Here is an 18,088-nt window from a genome sequence, read left to right as displayed (position 1 = left end):
TGTGCCCTCTCTGGCTCCCGTCTCGCTCCTTCCTGAGACCAAGGAGCCAGATTCTCAGTCACTTCGGAGCCATAGGCCTCAAAGTGTGCTCCCCATTCAAACTCTAATGCCTCCCCCAGAGCTGCTGACAATGGAGGTGGAGCCCATCCACCTGCGGCTCAGTGCGCCTTCCAGGTGAGGTGGAGGACCACTGTCCCCGAGTCCCCCTTTCCTTTCCCCTCACCCCATGACCCTGCCCAGACCACAAACGTGCTTACACCCAGACCCTACATGCACCCTCTCTTCTACCTCCACAAAGTCTCCCCAGTTCACTCCTTCCTTTCAGTTCCCACTGACTCCACATCCTGGGCCTCCGGGTCTTGTCCCCGCTCTTCCCTTACTGATTGTGAGCCATGGAGCCTCAGTTTCCCGCCCTGTGAAATGGACCTAATAATATTGCCAATAAAATGCATTCCACTCAAAAGAATGAATAAGACCAAGGCTGGCAAACTTTTCTGTCAAGGGCCGGATATTAAATGTCTTTGCCTTTGCAGGCCATCCATCTGTATTGTGCCAACGAATCACCTTTTGTTTCGATGTATTTCTCACAGAAAGCACCGAGGATGTTATGAATACCTTAAAGGCTGAGCTCATATTCTGTTCACAGGGATAAAAGGCACCTGAGTTTCATTTCCAAAGCTTAGAGAAATGGCAGTTGGTCGAAGGAGATGCGGGGAGATGGAAACATGCCCACTGTATCTTGCGGAACAGACTCTACCGGGGATTCTCCTGCCCTGGGACCCCCAGTGCCTGCTCTCAGGTGGAAATCAGCTGTCTGCCCAACAGGCGGGCTTCCGTGGCTTTCTCACGAAACCCGCTCCCATGGGCTGCTGGATCCTGACTCCGGCTCTGACAGATGTTTGGCACAAACCACCCAAAGAGCTGTCTTCGCTTTCTCCACCTCCTCTCCCTTGTTCTGACATTGGGAGCAAAGTAACATCAAAATGTTGCCGAGGTATCACAGGATCTTACTGAACTGTCAAGGAAACACAGCAAGCAGAGGCTTACTTCTTGAAAGTTACAAAAAAAAAAAAAAAAGGAGAGAGACAGAAAAGAAAAAGTGAGTAGGAGAGAAAGATTGCTAAGGGAAAAAACGCAGCAGAGACACTCGGCGGTGAGCGAACTCTGGCTGAAACAATGCGTCCCTTGTCGCTGCAGCTCCGCTGGAGCAGCCGTTAGTGGAATCAACCGTTTGGGGCCAAATCTCCAAACGCGGCGTTTTGCTGAGCACCAGATGTACTCCAACGGTTATTTTCATGGGGGATGAAAGTGATTTGCATCAGTTTATTCAGAGCCAACTGAATTCTCAGCCACATGCATAAAACAGAATCACTCCTCCCTTTGCTTCTGGTAACTTTTGATGCCTCCTTACCGACGAGAAACCCTCTCCTCACCTGGTACATCGCAATGGATAACCTCAGGGACTGTTTCCACGGCCTCTCAGAGCAGACTTGCTTGGAACCTGGGCCTGGTCTTGGCCTTGGGAGGGAACTGGGTTTGCTATTCTGGCTCCATTTTTTCTTTTCTCTATGCTCATTAAAAATTGTCTATTTGACAACAAAAAACTTTAGGAAACCCTGTGCCAGGCCCTGAGATTACTGCAGACACACAGGGGGAGCCTAGTCCCCTGCCCCCCAGGGGGCTCACTGTTTAGAGTGGAGCAGCCACTTACTCTAAGATCAGCTTTTAAGGTTAATGCCGAGGCAAAATCCCCACGTGGTCAGACTGAACCTTTAAACTCAACAGCTTACACTCACTAGAAGCAGGTGCTTTGGTGACAAGACGCCAGGTGCGTGCCAGAACTGCGACCAGGGAGGCACGGGGTGTCTCCTGCTCACTTCGGGCAAGTTCACTGACTCAAGTGATGGGCTGGTGGGCAGGATGGCCTGGACCACGCAGAAGTGCTGGACTTTGTTTTGCTGTACTTCGCACTGCAAAGTGGGTATAAGGAACTCTGCAAATTGACGAGGTCCTGCTGAGTGCTTGACTCTGCAGGAGCCTTACCCCCAGGTCTGATGCTGGCACACTTGCACAGGTGCCTCCGTGTCTATGGAAACAACAAACAGCAGTGCTCAGCCCCGTCATCCTAACTCCTAGTGACGACCATTTGCGTTGCCCTGGCTTCGGGGTGGCCGGTCAGCACAAGCACAGAGGGACTCTTCCTCATGGCTCACATGTGCGGCGTCTTACTGTGTGTCCCTCCCACGTGCCTCACAGGGACTAGCTCTCGTGAACCACAGAACACTACGAGACATAAACACTGTTATTATCACCCACATACGACACAAGAAGGAAAAAGGGCCAGAGGACGTCAAGCTGCACAGCTCAGAAGTGACATTCAGTCCTGGACACTCCGCTGACCCATCAAATTCTTGCCCAGACTTTTAGCAGAACCTGCCCTATCTTTACAGCAGGGCTTCTCAGCCTGCCACGATTGACATCTGGGGCCAGGTCATTTGTGGTTGTGGATTATACTGTCCTGTGCATTACAGAATGTTCAACAGCACCCCTGATCTCTCCGCACTAGCCGGCAGCACCCCACCTCCACCCCCGACTCAGCACTGACCACCGCAAATGACTCCCGCGATTGCCAGATGTCTCCTGGGACACAGTACGCTGCCCGCTGAAAACCAGGGGTTAGGGGGGAGCATACAGTCCAGTTTTCCTGGTTGCATCCTGTTGACATCTGTTATCCAGGCATAACTCTTAATCAAGGCCGGTTTCAGGGGCGTGTAACTGTGCTGTCACACAGGGCACCACGCTTAGCAGGGCCTCATGCTTGATTTGATGCTCTGCTATCACCATCTTGAAAATCTTTATAATTTTTGAACAAGGGACCCTGTTTTCATTTTGAACCAGACCTACACATTACATAGCCAGTGTTGCTTTTAATAGGATCAGACTTGACTCTCAAAAATGTCCCAGATTGGGAAAAAAAATTTCCTAGGGTCACCCTTCTGATTACACACAACAGAGCCTTTAAAAGCTCATCATGCAATTTTTGCCTTATTGCCTGAAATACACAAAAGCCTGGTTACTCTTCTGTAACAGACTGCACAGGGGGGTTTTGTCACTAGGTACAGTCACATCCACACATGGTTTGCATTTTCCATCACAAGCTACTACATGCAAATCCACCTTGACACTTTCCACAGTAAGAGCCAGAGAAATGACAATAATCTTCCATAAAAGGAGCTATCAGGGAAATAATAAATGTCTCGGCAAAAACATAAAGGACAGGAGGCGTGTGTGATTCCCCTAGATCAGGGGCTGCAAACTTGAATGTCTGAGCGGCTCATGCAGGTATCAGAAATGAGTAAAACCTTCTGGTTATTGAGACAACAAGACATGATAAGAACTACAAAAAACTGAACAGCAGTTAGCATCTCAAATGGTAGTCACTATTCAATTCTGACTCAGGCAGGCACAGTGTTATCTCATTTTGTCAAAAGACAGAACCATGTCATTTTATGTGAAACCTTCTATTGTAAACACTGGGAATGAATTTCATCTTTAAAAAGTATCATCTGTGCACAAACCTTTTAGAACCAGACAGAAACCGGTCGGCAGGTGCCAGCTCCCGACACCTGTCCTGCGGTCCCTCCCCTGCTCTGGCCACTTAGACATCTACCTAAGAATTTTTGCTGCCTGAAGTGAGTCAGTAGACAACTTCCCCTTCCCCCTTGCTACTTACACAAGGGAGGAAGATTCGTATTTCATGCCTGGACAGGTCAATGAATATCTGAGAGAGAACCTATTAAGTGGTCAGTTTCCAGTTCTGTAGAAGCAATTGACTGTATCTCCCCCTCAAATGTAGAAACTTTCATAGCTGGTGGCAACCTCCCATCCAGGACCACCTCCGAGTGCCCCCTCCATGCTGCGTTCTGGTTGTCCACTTCTGGTCATGTCCAGACACATTGATATCATAGGAAAAAAAAAAGCCATACCAGGCAAAGCATGTGTCTGCTGGGGCAGCCGAAAGCGGGGACCTCTACTGATGGGCGTCTCCGGTGTCTCTAAAAATGACTGATTCTGGTTAAAATCATGAGTGGCCTCTGATTTCACTGACAGGTATTTGGGATTATCACTTTTTCCTTTGACAAACTACTAAAAGAAAAAGTGAATCCACACGGCTCAGAGGAGAGAAGCTGCTTACAAAGTGAGTGTGGGCCTCTGGGACTCTGCCTACGGTCCTGCCTCTTCCTTACTCATTTAGTTCACACACCTTTGATATTGCTAAGTGTGACCCTACTTAACTGCCTCATTTAATTCCAGTTACGTCACGTGCACAGTTTATCCAATCTCCCCCTCTGGGTGCTATTTCTATACTGCACATAAGCCCCCCGAGAATGGGGACATCCTCTCCTTGGTCACTTCTTAGCCCCTCGTGGACAGCAAGGCTCAGCAAATGTTTGGGAAACAGCAGAATATAAGAAAAAGGGAATGACTCCCTCTGTGAACATTTGTGTCCACGCCATCTTTGCTTCTTCTAGTCAATCTTCAGAGTAAATTCCTCAAAGTACTGTGGTTGAGAAAGAGATGTGTGGATTTAACTTTGATCAATAGGGACAAACTGCCTCCTAAAGAGACAACAGCAAACTGAATCCCAGGACGACACTGTTGATGTTTTGAGGGGTTTAATCATAATTTCTTATCTAAATTTTAAGCTCCTTTAAAGATGCAAAATATTTTTTTTTTACATTTTATTTTATGTTCTCTATAAGATCTACTTTGTAAGCAGTAGACAGGTGTTCAACAAAAGACTTTTTTTCAATTATAATTAATATACTAGGATATAAAAAGAGTTTAATTCAGGAGTGGAAAAAAAGTTGATTGCTGTTTTAAGCAGTACACTTAAAAAAAAAAAAAAACAACCTGTAAATTAACCCAACTAACCAGAAACCATAAGCAGAAAAAGAGGTAAAAATTGATTTTTTGTAGGTGGAGGGGTGGGGACACAGATGCGAGAAGGGAGTGTATACAAATAAAATCCTAGCAGGCAAGAGTCTTTTTCAAAAGTGTCTGAGTAATAATGAAATTGATTTGATGCTTTCTTTGATGACCTCTCTTTTTTATTTTAAATGTGTAGACCATTGCTTTTTAAATTAGGTTGAACGGAATTACTTTGGTTTCCAGAACTGTAGAATTTCCCTTAAATTCTACAAATTCATTAACCAATTTTATTTGTAACACCAAGACTAGAAGTAAATCTGTCAATGAAACAAACAAAGAGGGGAAAAGAACAGCTCAGAGTTTAACCCTCCAATCCAGGTGCACAGTCAGGGCGGCAGAGGACGAGGAGACACCGCCTCTCAATGTCGCCTCAGTGGAGCCCCGCCCTGCAGCCCCCGAGGGCGCCTGCACCCTGTCACCCTGGCCTTGAAGGAAATTCTAAAAATGACAGGCCCGGTCGTGGAATGAGGAACATCCCACACACTGCCACTCCTTGTTCCAAAATTAGACTTTGTCATAGACACTGATCTTCAAGCTGGTAAAAATAGCTGTGTGCTCAGGGGAGTCCCAAAGTGTCCCGGGTAATGAGTTTCCCTGCAGCTTCCGCAGCCGGGCAGCGGCGGCTCCTGAGCAAACCGGCCCCTGCCACCCGTCTCATTCCACAGAGAGTCCTTCCCCTCACCCCACGGGCCCACCCCACCCTCTCTACACCCTCTTCAGAGTGAATACTTAATAATGCACAGAGTTAAAAAAGGAGGAGGTGGGGAGAAGACTTAGCAGACAGAAGATGGCTACCAAAAGAAACAGGACTTCTTGTAACAGGAATTTTCTTACACACACTCTAAGTTGATATGTATTTCTGAAAGGTACTCTGCTATTCCAGGTAATCTGAAAATGTGAAGACAGTTCTCCGTGTGGATATTAGAGAAATATAAGGGCTTTAAAACCCTTCTAGGGAGTGAAGAGGTTTAGGATAAAAGCAACCTGAGTTCCTGGCTCCAACAGTAATGAGCTCCAAGGCTGCAGGCAAGTGACTTAACCACTCTGAGCATCTGTTTCATCATCTACAAGAGCTGGACAGTGACTCCTTCCAGGCCAAGGGTCATGAACCCCCTTGAACTGCAAGCCCCGTGGGACCATGGGCTTCACCTGTCAGGTACCCCTGCAGCCTAGAGCACACAACACAGCATATCAGGTCCCCCGTGAACATGTTTGAATGAGGACGCATGAATGAATCCACCTCACAGAGATATGGCATTGATTCAAGAAGAAGCCAGGAAAGCGGCTTGATAAGTGGCGGTGGTCGTTCTTACTCAAGAGCCTGGCATGTGGCAGGGGCTTCACACATAAACAGCACTATTAGCAAAACAACATCAGGTAGGAAACATATTTAAACAGTAAAATCAAAGCACTAGATAAGTATTATTCCAGACGTCTGCACGGTGTGGGGACAGACACTAAGGCGGCCCCGTGGTCCCCTCCTCCAGGTGTGCACACCCTCGTGTGATCCCCTCCCCTGCCCGTGGGAAGGACTTGTGATCTGCTTTCAACCAACAGCCTATGACACAGTGGTGAGACATCACGTCCATGACTGGAGTCCATAGGACCGTGGCCCCCATTTTGCAGGGAGAGTCTTTCTTGCTAGCTTTGATGAAGTAAGTGGCTGTGTTGGGAAGGCCCATGTGGCAAGGAACTGAGGGTGGCCTCTGGGAGCTAAGGATGGCCTCCATCCAACGGCCAACAAGAAACTGAGGTCCTTGATCCTACAGCCCCAAGGTGGTAAACTCCACCAATAACCACCGTGAGCTTGTGAGTGGGTGGGTCCCCAGCCTCACCTTCCGTGAGGCCCGAGCATCTCAACCTTGTGAGAACCTGAAGCAGGGGGCCTGGGTAAGCCCTGCCAACCCCCCTGACCCACAGCAACTATGAGGTTTTAAATAAACGTGTGTTGTTTTATGGTGCATAGTTTGTGGCACTTTGTCACACAGCAACTGAAAACGAATACAGGTAGAAACGTAGGCAGGACATCACTTGGCCAAAGCCTGGGTAGCGAATGCCCAGAGAGGGGCCGTCTGGTGTGTGAGAATGGAGAGCGGCAGGGACTGCGGAAACCTGAAGATCCCCGTTCTACCCAAAGAAGGAAGGCATTCCTTTCGCGTTTCTGATGGTTGCCACGTGGGGACGTGAGATCAGAGTGACTTTTTCGCTTTTCAAGATAATACAGAAATTTGAGTTTTATGTGAGGCCTCTTAGTTTTTAAACGCTGGACATTAATTTGGAATTTTTAGAAGAGCAGTGAGCTGATCTCACACAGGACAAAAAGAAAAAAAGAAAAAAGAAAAATAAACACATCTCAGGGCTTGACTTCGAGATAAAGTGTAAGGTGGGGGTTACCCCAGCACGCCTGCTTCAAATTCGAGCTCTGGTCCTTCCAAGCCGGTGGCACTGTGCCTTCCACCCAAGGGTCGTTGTGAGGGTTAGAATGTACACACGAAGTCAAAACACTGTCTGCTACAGAGTAAAGACTCAGTATTGCCGATACTGTTATTGTATTAGTTACCTCAGCTGCTGTAACAAACTTACCACAATGTGGGGACTTGAAATGACACAAATGTATTCTCTTCCAGCTCCGGAGGCCAGAAGTCCGAAATCAGGTTCACTGGGCTAATGAAGTCAAGGCGCCAGCAGGGCTGGTTCCTTTTGGGAGTTCCAGGGGAGAATCCGTGTCCTGACTTTTCCCAGCTTCTAGAGGTCACCCACATCCTTGGGGTCGTATCTCCCTCTTCTACCTTCAAAACTATCTGCAGACTCTTCCAATCTCTCTCTGTCTGTCCCTCTGCTTCCACTGTCTCATTACCTCCCATCTGGCTCTGACTCCTCCTGTTTCCTCCTTCCGAGGACCCTTGTGATGACACTCGGCCCACCTGGATGGTCCAGGACAATCTCCCATCTCAAGAGCTTTAACTTAATCACATCTGCGAAGTCCCTTCTGCCACACAAGGTAATGTTCACAGGTTCCAGGGATTAAGATGTGGAAGAGCTCTGGGGAGCCATTATTCAGCCAATCACAGTGATGATGATGATGATGATAATAATAATAATAATAGTAGTAGTAGTATTAATAGTAGTAATAATTATTATTATTATTCTAATCACAAGCCTCTTCTTTATGACTTCCGAGATTCAGGGCCGTGAGTCTCATCCAAACCAATTCACTCAAGGCTGTAACTTCAAACTGTCATGAGTCCCACGGCAACGCATTCTATCTTGAAAGCTTTTACAACAGTGACAGCTAACAGTGGATTAGGGCTTCCTAACAATGAGATTAGCTTCACCACGGTTCTCCACTGACGACCCTGACCATCTCAGAGACGCAAGCCCATGGCAGCATGAAGGTGATTCCCAGTTGAGATTCCAGCCAGACCTGCGTGGATCCACTCCCAGTAACTCAAAACCTCCGCTTAGGGAGTGTGGGCCAACAGCAGTATCTCCATTTGCTTCATTTTAGCACAGCATCTCTTCTCTCCCCTCATCAGAGATTGATTCAAGTACGCTGATTTTAAGCTTTTCACCATCCCTAGTTTAACGTCCTTGAGATTCAGATCCCATTTTGAAGCTTACTCATTTCCATCTAAAACAGGATGTTTTCACTTTAAAAATCACATTCATTTGATAGAGCTTGTTAAGAATACAGCAAATTAAAAGCAAACAACATTATATTGCAGTTAAATTTGCAGAGGGATGATGTGAACAAATTACTCATATTCCTGATTAATTTTTAGTGGAAGTAATGAGAAGGTTGTAAATGGAAAAATGTGTGCCTGCAGAACTTGCCTTTCAAGCACATAATAATTTATGCTAATTGATGGCTTTATAAAAAGGTAATCTTAAAACTTCAGATGTTTAAAGGCATCTAATGGGATGTGTGTGTGGCTCACAACTTTAATGCAATGGCATGCTGCCCTGTAAGTTCAAAATGACTTGAGTTCTACTTTACATCTATATTTATATCTCTCTATCTACTCACCCATCCATTCCTCCATGCATTTATCTATCTTTACTGCAAGATCCAGAACTGGGAAGCATACAAGGAAATGGATACCAGGACTAAATTAATTCAGAAAAAAAAATTTTAAATGGTTGGGGAAAAAAAAATCAAAAGAAGAAGAATATTTCTTAATATGTGAAAATTACATGAAATGCGAATTTCAGTGTTCATTGATTCCATGTTACTTATGCTTGCTTTTGCTCTAAAAAGCAGAATTAAAGAGTTGCAAAGCCTAAAATATTTACTATCTTGCCCTTTACAGAAAGTTTTGCTGATCCCTGCTCTAAAATCCCAGAGTGCTGCGTGCACAAGTCATTTGGGAATAATCTAGAGCTGCTTTGGGATAGATCATATTGCTGGCATGCTTCTCCCCCTCTTTAAAGCCAACCACCCTACATGGTTAAATCATAAATTTTCCAAATGCCCAAATCTGACCATGCCAACCCGGTTCCTCTTGGGTTTGCAGATTTCATTCCAGAAGTGAATCTCTATGCATGGGTTTGCAGCCACAACATGTGATTTGCATTACTTAACTGTTGTGCATTCATCTCAGATTTTTGTGAATTCATTCTTTTTAAAGAAGAAACTCATGAATCATAATTCTCTGTAAAACTCACAGTCCCCAGCACCATGCAATGGACACAGTAGGTGTTCCGAGAGAGCGTTTATATGTGCCCATGCGTCTCTGTGCTTGTGGTGTCATTAGACATTGATGACTGTGAAGGTTTATCCACCAGTGATGGCAAATGCATGGCGGTGGGCAGGAGGGAGACCTACAGATAGGTTATCTTTGTCCCACAAAGAGTTCACTGTTTTCTTGTTGATTTCAACTGCAATTAATTTCCAACAGTTACAAACTGGAGGATATTATGCACAGATTCAAATTCTTGACTTCAGTGGAAAAAAAATCAAGAGCTCTCTTACATGCGAACCACAATCTCATGTCAACAGCTGTCCGATCCCGAGCTTTTGACATTTCACCCCAGTTTCCCCTCAGCCCTCTTCTCTCGCTTACACTTTCTCTCTGACCCCTTCTGATGTTTGAAATTATAACTTCTGATACAGTTATAAATACATAAATATTGGTAGATAATCCACACAGCTGTGTCCATAGATGTCCGTACACATCCCATTGATTCTAATGGACATACATACACACTGCAAGAGGCTGAATGCTGTGTTCCCCACCTTCAAATTCGTATGTTCAAATCTTAACCCCCAAGGCGATGGTATTAGAAGGTGGGGCCTATGGGAGGTGCTTAGGTCGTGAGGGTGGGGCCCTCATGAATGGCATTAGTGTTCCTATGAAAGGGACCCAGAGAGACCTCTCACCCCTTCTGCCCTGTGAGACACAGAAAAGACAGCCATCTATGACCCAGGAAGCAGGTCCCATCAGAATCTGCCAGCACCTTGACCTTGGACTTCCCAGCCTCCCAGTGAGAAGTAACTTTGTTTTTTTATAAATCGCTCAGTCTATGGCATTTTGTTGTAGGAGCCCGCTCTGATTAAGACACACACGTAACAACTGAGGCACAAGTGGGTAAGAAATGATGAGGGGTGTGTGTCTCTGTGTTACCCACTGGCCGCTCTGGGCTTCCCAAGGATGACATTAGTCCAAGCAACACACTGCTGAGCGCAGGAGAAAACCACGTGCCCCCAGGGATACTGACCACGTCTGCAGCGCAAAGATTCCACGCCTGCATCCTACAGCGGCGCAGACGGGTCGTGAGCGAGCAATTCCAAACATACCATTGAATTTTTCACGCTCTGGAGCAGGCGCTCGTGCTGCTCGGCGATGGCCAAGGCAGCAGAGTGGACCTTCTGGTAGATGGCCTCCCCATCTCGCGTTTGAAAGATAAACAGCCCTTCACCAGTCTCACACATCCTGTGAAAACAAAGACAGGCAGCTCGTGAGAGTCAGCTCCCGCAAGTTCAGTGCACTGAGAGCCTAGACTGTTCCACGAGCCTAGGCTCATTTATTTGGTATGAGATTGGGATTCCTGTTCCCATGTGCGAAACAAAGTTGGCCAGAACCAAAATGTTCGAGGAACTGTTATTAATACGGGCAGGGAAACAATCACTCTAAGCCAACACTGGGCCCAGCGTTTCTTGCCGTGTAGGTTTTGTCATAGAAGGTTAACACAAAGCTATATCTTGATTCCCAGTATCCACCTATTTCCCGTACGACTCTCATACAGGACCCCTGCACAACTGCCCTCCCATCACAGTCCACGAGTCAGAAAACGCATCACTAACTGTGCCATTCAGCGCAGAGGTGGAAGGATTCTGTGACTCTCAGATTCTGTTCTAACCACCCTTACAGATGATGGCTTTAAGAATGATTTCATTTCCAAAATCATAGATCAAACTTCACCTCAGCTTTCACTCATTGTGGTAAACCAAGCGCAGCTCAGAGTTTTTTTTAATGAACGATGAACATAACCGTTCTGAGTTAATGTGCGGAACATGAGAGAAGCTACTCAAGGAAATCTATATGGGTTTCATCATTAATATTAAGGACTAAAAGGAGGATCATTTCCACCTCAGACTGTTTAAAAAACAGAAATGAATTCTATTAATAAGGGAAGACTGGTACACATAATTAGGCAAGAACCAAATAAATGTGTTTTAACTACCAATTATATATAATTACCAAATATATTTTAATTATTCTCAGCATTTTTAAAGAACTTGGACAAACTCATCAAGGATAATTTTTAAAGGACATTTTTTAAAGTTCTAATTTTGATACATAATGCATATCAACAGTAAACTAAGAGGTTGTTTTTGCTTGTTTTAAAGATCAATATTTAATTATTATTAAACTAATTATTAACAATGACTTAATTATTCTAATACCTAATTCCGGTCCTTCCACCTCAGAATCTCTTGCTGAAAAGCTGAACACTGGCCTTACTGCCCGAGTTCTGTTCACATCCAGAGGTTCATGTCTAAAGAACTTTTTAACACAGCAATGGACACCAAATTTTCAACTCAGACTACTGTTAATTATTTTATCTATTCTAGTCTCTGCAATTAATGCAATGAGAAAGGAAGATTTATCCTTATCTAATGTTCCACAGTTGGCCTAATACCACGGCCATATGGCACTTTTCAGCATATACTGCACAGTGTACATTAATTGGTCAAAATTAATGTAAGAAGAAGAAAGAGAAAAACTGGAAGGCTCCGTCAACAAGCTAATATGAAGAATAGCTTATGAGGTTGATCGTGTGATTTTAACTAGTAAGTCGTTCTAATCCAATGAAGAAATAAAAACTAAAAACTAAAACTCAAGTCCCATTTCCTTCCTGAAGATTTCTTAAAATACCCCCGCCTTCACTGCGATCCCCTCTTCATCTGATCCACTATACGGATTTGATTCTACTACTTGGCACCTAATTCTGCAAGATCTTACGTTTTTCACAACTCTTTTTTTCCATCAAATATAAAAATACAATTTGTTAAGAGGAAAAACTGTCAATCAATTCTGTAAGAGCAAGTGGTCTTCTGTTTCCTCTCGGTCAGAGGTCATTATTTATTTACTTACCTAGATGCTAACCTTGGTCCCAGACAGGATGAATCTACCTGTTACTCAGCAACACCTGTAGGATGACTGATTCATAGCAAACCCTGTGACTGCTTCTCAAATTTGATAATCTAGTAGCTTTTAAAATGCTTCTAACTGCAACCCACAGTAATCAATACAGTTCAGACTGTGACCCAGTGTGTCTGTCCATCTATTTCTCTATCATCAGGTACCGTGTAGCTATCTGCCTATCTATCATCAGCTTATAACACGTTGATATTTTCTATTCTATTTTTAATACCAGTGGTGAACTGCTTAATGTATGTTATAACCCACTCATCAGTGAGACCTACTCTTTGAGAATCACTTTTATCCAGTGTCTGCGTTTGATTAACATAATGAATCCACAATCTTTTTTAATTTCATTTGAATCTCTAAGTAATTATTGTGATCAAAAACAAGTGAAATTAAAAAAAAAAACAAATGAAACCAAGATAGTTACAGTAGCAAGTATTCTTCTTGAAAGTACAGACCTCCTTTGCCTTCACCTGAGATGGGAGAGACACGCACATTCACGCGCGCACGCACGCGCAAACACATACCACACACCCACTACTTACCACTTACAGAAAAGGACCAGGAGTCACAACCTCAAATTCCGCCAGGATTTAGACAAAGGCCACGAACGGTAAGGAGGCTCAGAGACACACAGAGAGCCTGCAGCTAATGACCATCAGCCACCAGTCAGCCCTGGTCAGGTGCTTGCACGGGGAAACAGAAGCCCGGTGTGGCCGCACTTCTGATTGCTGACGAGAAACCAGAGATCTTGACTTTTATGTGAAATAAACTGAATTTTTAATGTTGGCAACTTTTGCCTTTTTTTTTTAAGCAATGGGGGCCAAAACGCCAGGAGGCCACCAGTTTGCATTAAAGAGACAAAAATGGACTAAAGAGCTTTAAATAGAACGGAGATGAGGCCGTTGGTCTGCCCTGCTGGGACTTTCATCCACACTGTTCAAAGGCATATGCCCTTCGGTGAGACAGCGCGGCCCAGAAAGCGTGGGTAGTGAACAAAAATTGACCTCAGATGCCCTTCCATAGGGTCTCTTCTAATCTCTACCCACGAGTTCTTTTGTTTCTTTCATCCCCAGGCCCCAACCCAATAGATTTGTTTGTTACTGTTTCATAAGCAGTTTTACAACCCATTAAAAATGTTACAAGAGGCCTTTGGCAAAATAATATAATAGGCCAACTTCCCAAGGCAAGTAAGAAGAAAACAGGGGGGAGAAAAAAAGAAAGAAAAAAGGAAAAGGAAGGCAGTAAAAAGAAAGCACATCAAACAGGGTAATGCTCTTACATAACCTAATTCAGCAACGTCTGCTTAGCATCTCCGGAGAAAAGACAGCACGGGGCTAAGACGTGTAATGGGTTCACCCATCATAGACTCGCAAACACCCAGGTTTTGACATTTAATGGTCCTGATCCCTTGTTTTCTCTTTACCCACTGGCTTTTAACGTGGTCATTTTAGACAGTATCCAAAACCACCCCGAATGCCCCAAGACTCTTTCCTTCAGGCCCTATGCTAACAGAAACCAGGGACAGAAACCCAGAGAAAGCAAAATAAAGAGTTCAAGTTGACCTTTCCTACATCCGCAGTGAAGACAGGGAGCCAGATATTAGAACAATACGCTCATATAAATGGACCTATAGTTTTGAATTTCTCAGTATTTCTTTACCTAAGTGATATGCCAGTCACTCCAAACCGTGGATGGTGCAATTGGTTAAGAATCCCTAAGGAGACCAAGAACTCAGGAAGTATCGGGCAAGTCATTCACTCACGCAGACAATAAACGTGTATCGAGGCAGCGCGAACTAAGAGGCTTGGGCAAGGTACAGACTCGGGCTCCAGGCTGCCCCGCGGGCATTGCCCCTTACCAGCTTTGCAGCCTGGTGACATATGATCTAACCTCCCCACGCCTGCACTTCCATTTGTAAAATGAATATAATGACAGTAACTGTCATCTAGATTTCTTGAAAGTATTAGATAGGATACGTAGGGTGCACAAAATAAATCCTCAAATAAGGCGCATTTCCAATATTCCCCTGGAATGTAAGCGCCACATGGACAGAGGTTTCTTTCTGATTGATTCACAGCTTTTCCATCAGTACCTAGAACAGGCCTTGGCCTGTATTTGGTGTCCAATAAAAACTGCAGACGAGATGGGATGCAGCAGGCGGGGCTGGGAAAGGAGTAACTGGGGACCTGGCCCAGGCTTCCTAGAGCAAGCTGTATCTAAACTGAGGACTCACTGAACTGCCATGGGGAGGGGAGCAGTTTGGAAGAGAAAGCAGGAAGAAACCCTGCCCTTGGCGCGTCCTGCGGTGGGACAAAATTGAGAGACTGCAACACGCTGGAGAGAGGGCGGGAGGAGGGGCTGCCCCGTGCCCTGAACCACGACTGCTCTGAGACGGTGGCCTTCACTGTCTCCACGTCACCACCTGGATGGAGGCAACAGATCCCACAGGCACTGAACGCCCACCTTTAGACTCTTTGCTCCCTCCCTGCCAATGACATTCCACACCAACGTATTTTATTAGAAAAATACAAATGGATGAGATTTGCAAATATTAACTACTATATATAAAAAAAAACAGATAAAAAACAAATTTCTTCTGTATAGCACAGGGAACTATAGTCAACACCTTGTAGTAACCTTTAATGGAAAAGAATACAAAAACGAACATATGTATTTAGATGTGTGACTGAAACCTTCTGCTGTACGCCAGAAATTGACACATTATAACTCACTATACTTCAACAAATTTTTTAAAAAAAGAAAAATACGAATGGAATTGAAATTAGGAAGGCCAATATAAATTACTTCACTGGGGACAGTATTAATAAGCTTATAAAATCAGAAAGCCAATCAACTTCATAATTCCTCACTTTCAAGATGTATTTTGCACATGCGCTTGGGTATATGTGTGTGTGTAGAATATTTGGACATCACTAAACACAGGATGTATCTTACTTTCAACACGTATATTTAAAATATTCTTTTCTTCTCTCTGTTCCTGTAAAAGCGGTTATTAGGTCCGTATTGATTTTTACACTTACAACTATGTGATTGAAAGAACGGGACTTGTCAGACTAACATTAGGCAAATCATGATAGCAGCTGTGATGGATGTAAACAAAGGTGAAGACATGGGCTTCTTCTCTGAGGAGTTGACAATTTACCTGGTTAGACAAGATCTAGGTGGATGAATGGATTCAAAAAGAATCTAAGGGTGGAATGAGCCGCATGGGCCAGAGGAGCAATGAAGAAAGGAAAGGCGTATTTGGGAAGAGAGGTGGGCTTGCCTTAGACAGCAAAAAAATGACTACGCTGAAAACATGAGAGAAACACATCAGAAGCACCATGCAGAGAGGGACACAAAATTAGGAGCAAAAAACTACACAACATTTACATTCTTTTCTCTGTGAAAGGGAGGTGAACAAATGAAGGCAATCTCCCCCTCCTGTGGCCACAGCGATGACAAAGGAAAGCACACACAGAAACACAAAATGAAGTAAAGAAGACGCTTAACCATGTGGGATCTAGTAGCTTTATCCTGAAGAAGAACCTGGGGAGGGGTCTGTCAGGTGTTTGTCATGGAGAACAGGGGTTCTCTCCACTGGCACAATGGACATGCACAACATTGATACGGCCGATCATCCTTGGTTGTGGGGGTGCCTTGGGCATTGGAGGAAGCTTAGCAGCATCTCTGGTGTCTACCCACTGGATGCGAGCAGCAGCCTCTAGCTGTGACAACCGAAAATGTCTCCAGATGTTAATAAATGTCCCCCTGGTGGCCAGATGCCCCCAGCTGAGAATCACTGGAACAGACTGAGAACGAAGGGATGAGGAGCGCCTGACTCGAGCTTCAGCGGTAAAGAGGCTGCAAACACAGGCGGCTTCTGGGCTCAGGGAAAGCTTGCCTCGCTGCAGACTGCACTCAGGTGGGGGTGAGCAGTGCACCCTGCACTTGTGGGTCTGCCTTGTCCTGTGTGCTCCCATCACCGGCATCGCTGCCTGGGTGACCTCAGCTTGAGACCAGGTGGCCCCGACTCTGCTAGTGCAGCATGCACACGTGCGTGTGTGTGTGTGTACGTCTGTATCGGCAGCAGATCAGACCAGTCTAGGCTGTCAGCTGAGGCTGTTTGGCTGTCTTTCCTGCAACCAGTGGGGCGGGATAAGGAATCAACATGAGACGTTACAGGATGTGTCGCCCAGGCTTCCGAACCCTGGCAGCTCTGTGAACACCAGTCATTCACACACAGCTTTTGTTTGTCAGGTCTCTGTGCCACCTATTTAATATTTTTCATCAACTCATGTTTTTTCCTCTTAAACAAATGTGAATGGAATCAAAGAATAACCACATGATTTAGGGTGGTCTTTGGGTCACATGGTATCAGTGGACCTGGAGACTGAGGTGATTCCTGTGGGCAATCAATGACCCAATCAGCCCTGCATGTGATGGAGCCCTGATGAAAATTCTGAACATTGTGGCTCGGGAGAGAGCTTCCCTGGCTGGCAATACTCCTGAATGTTGTCACACATCAAAACGAGGAAAGCAACGCCGTCCTGGCCCCATGGAGAGAGGCTAATAGAAGCTCCACGTCGCCTACTTCTCTGGTCTCCACCCCATGCACCTCTCCTCCTGGCTGGTGTTAATCTGTATCCTTCTCTGTAACAAAATTTAACTATGACTTTCATAGCTTTCAGTGAACCCTGAGTCATTCTAGCAAATTATTCAACTTTAGGTGGTGTGGGAACCCCTGAACTTGAAATTGGTGTCAGAAGTGAGAAAAGTCTCAGGGACTGTTCCTTCAAACTTTGCAGTCGTCCAACTCTACACAGCCTCTCGTGGCTCCCTGTCTAAGACTAAAAGCCAAATTCCTTTAGGGATCTCACATGCTAAAATCACAGATGCTCAGAGGTAGAAGGGACCCAGCCAAGCTTTTCATGATGTGGCCTTGTCTTGTATATGTTCACAGCCCCCACACCTAGCACGGTGTCTGGCTGAGCACAGATGCACAATAATAAAAGATCTATTAACGACGATGATTAAAGAGGTTACGTGTGGAGGAGAAACGGGGCTCTTCCTTCTGATTTCACACATGCCTCCACTCACGGAATATTTATCATGTCTCATACTTTTATAATTAAAATTATTTTGTAGATAAATGCTAATGAAGAATGAATGGCCATATAAATGGCACAACCGTATAGTTTCTGTTTTCTTTCAAAGAAGAGAATTTCACCCCTTCTGAGCAAGCTTGTGTGGAGATCTATTGCATTTGTATTCAAATTTCTCTGTTCAACACAAAGGGGAGGATGGAGCACATTTTATTTGTTAATTTGCTTTCAATCCTTTAATGAGGAATGAATATATGCTCTATAAAATATTTAGAAATGAGGAATTATTATGTAGCTTAAAATCAAGAAGACAAATAGAGAATATCCACAGATTTT

The 18,088-nt window shown here is 44.8% G+C and overlaps 1 protein-coding gene across 1 annotated transcript in view; it reads right to left on the bottom strand.

The window, feature by feature from the left end:
• The window catches only part of DOK5 (docking protein 5), a 127,522-nt gene that overhangs the window by 17,839 nt on the left and 91,595 nt on the right, over nucleotides 1-18,088 (bottom strand). The window contains exon 6 of the mRNA XM_032461411.1: nucleotides 10,790-10,925. Coding sequence (XP_032317302.1) covers nucleotides 10,790-10,925 — 136 coding nt within the window. The remainder of the gene's footprint in view (nucleotides 1-10,789; nucleotides 10,926-18,088) is intronic.

Source organism: Camelus ferus, chromosome 19 (genome assembly GCF_009834535.1).
Source record: "Camelus ferus isolate YT-003-E chromosome 19, BCGSAC_Cfer_1.0, whole genome shotgun sequence".
NCBI lineage: Eukaryota > Metazoa > Chordata > Mammalia > Artiodactyla > Camelidae > Camelus > Camelus ferus.
This window is presented reverse-complemented; position numbering and strand designations above follow the sequence as displayed.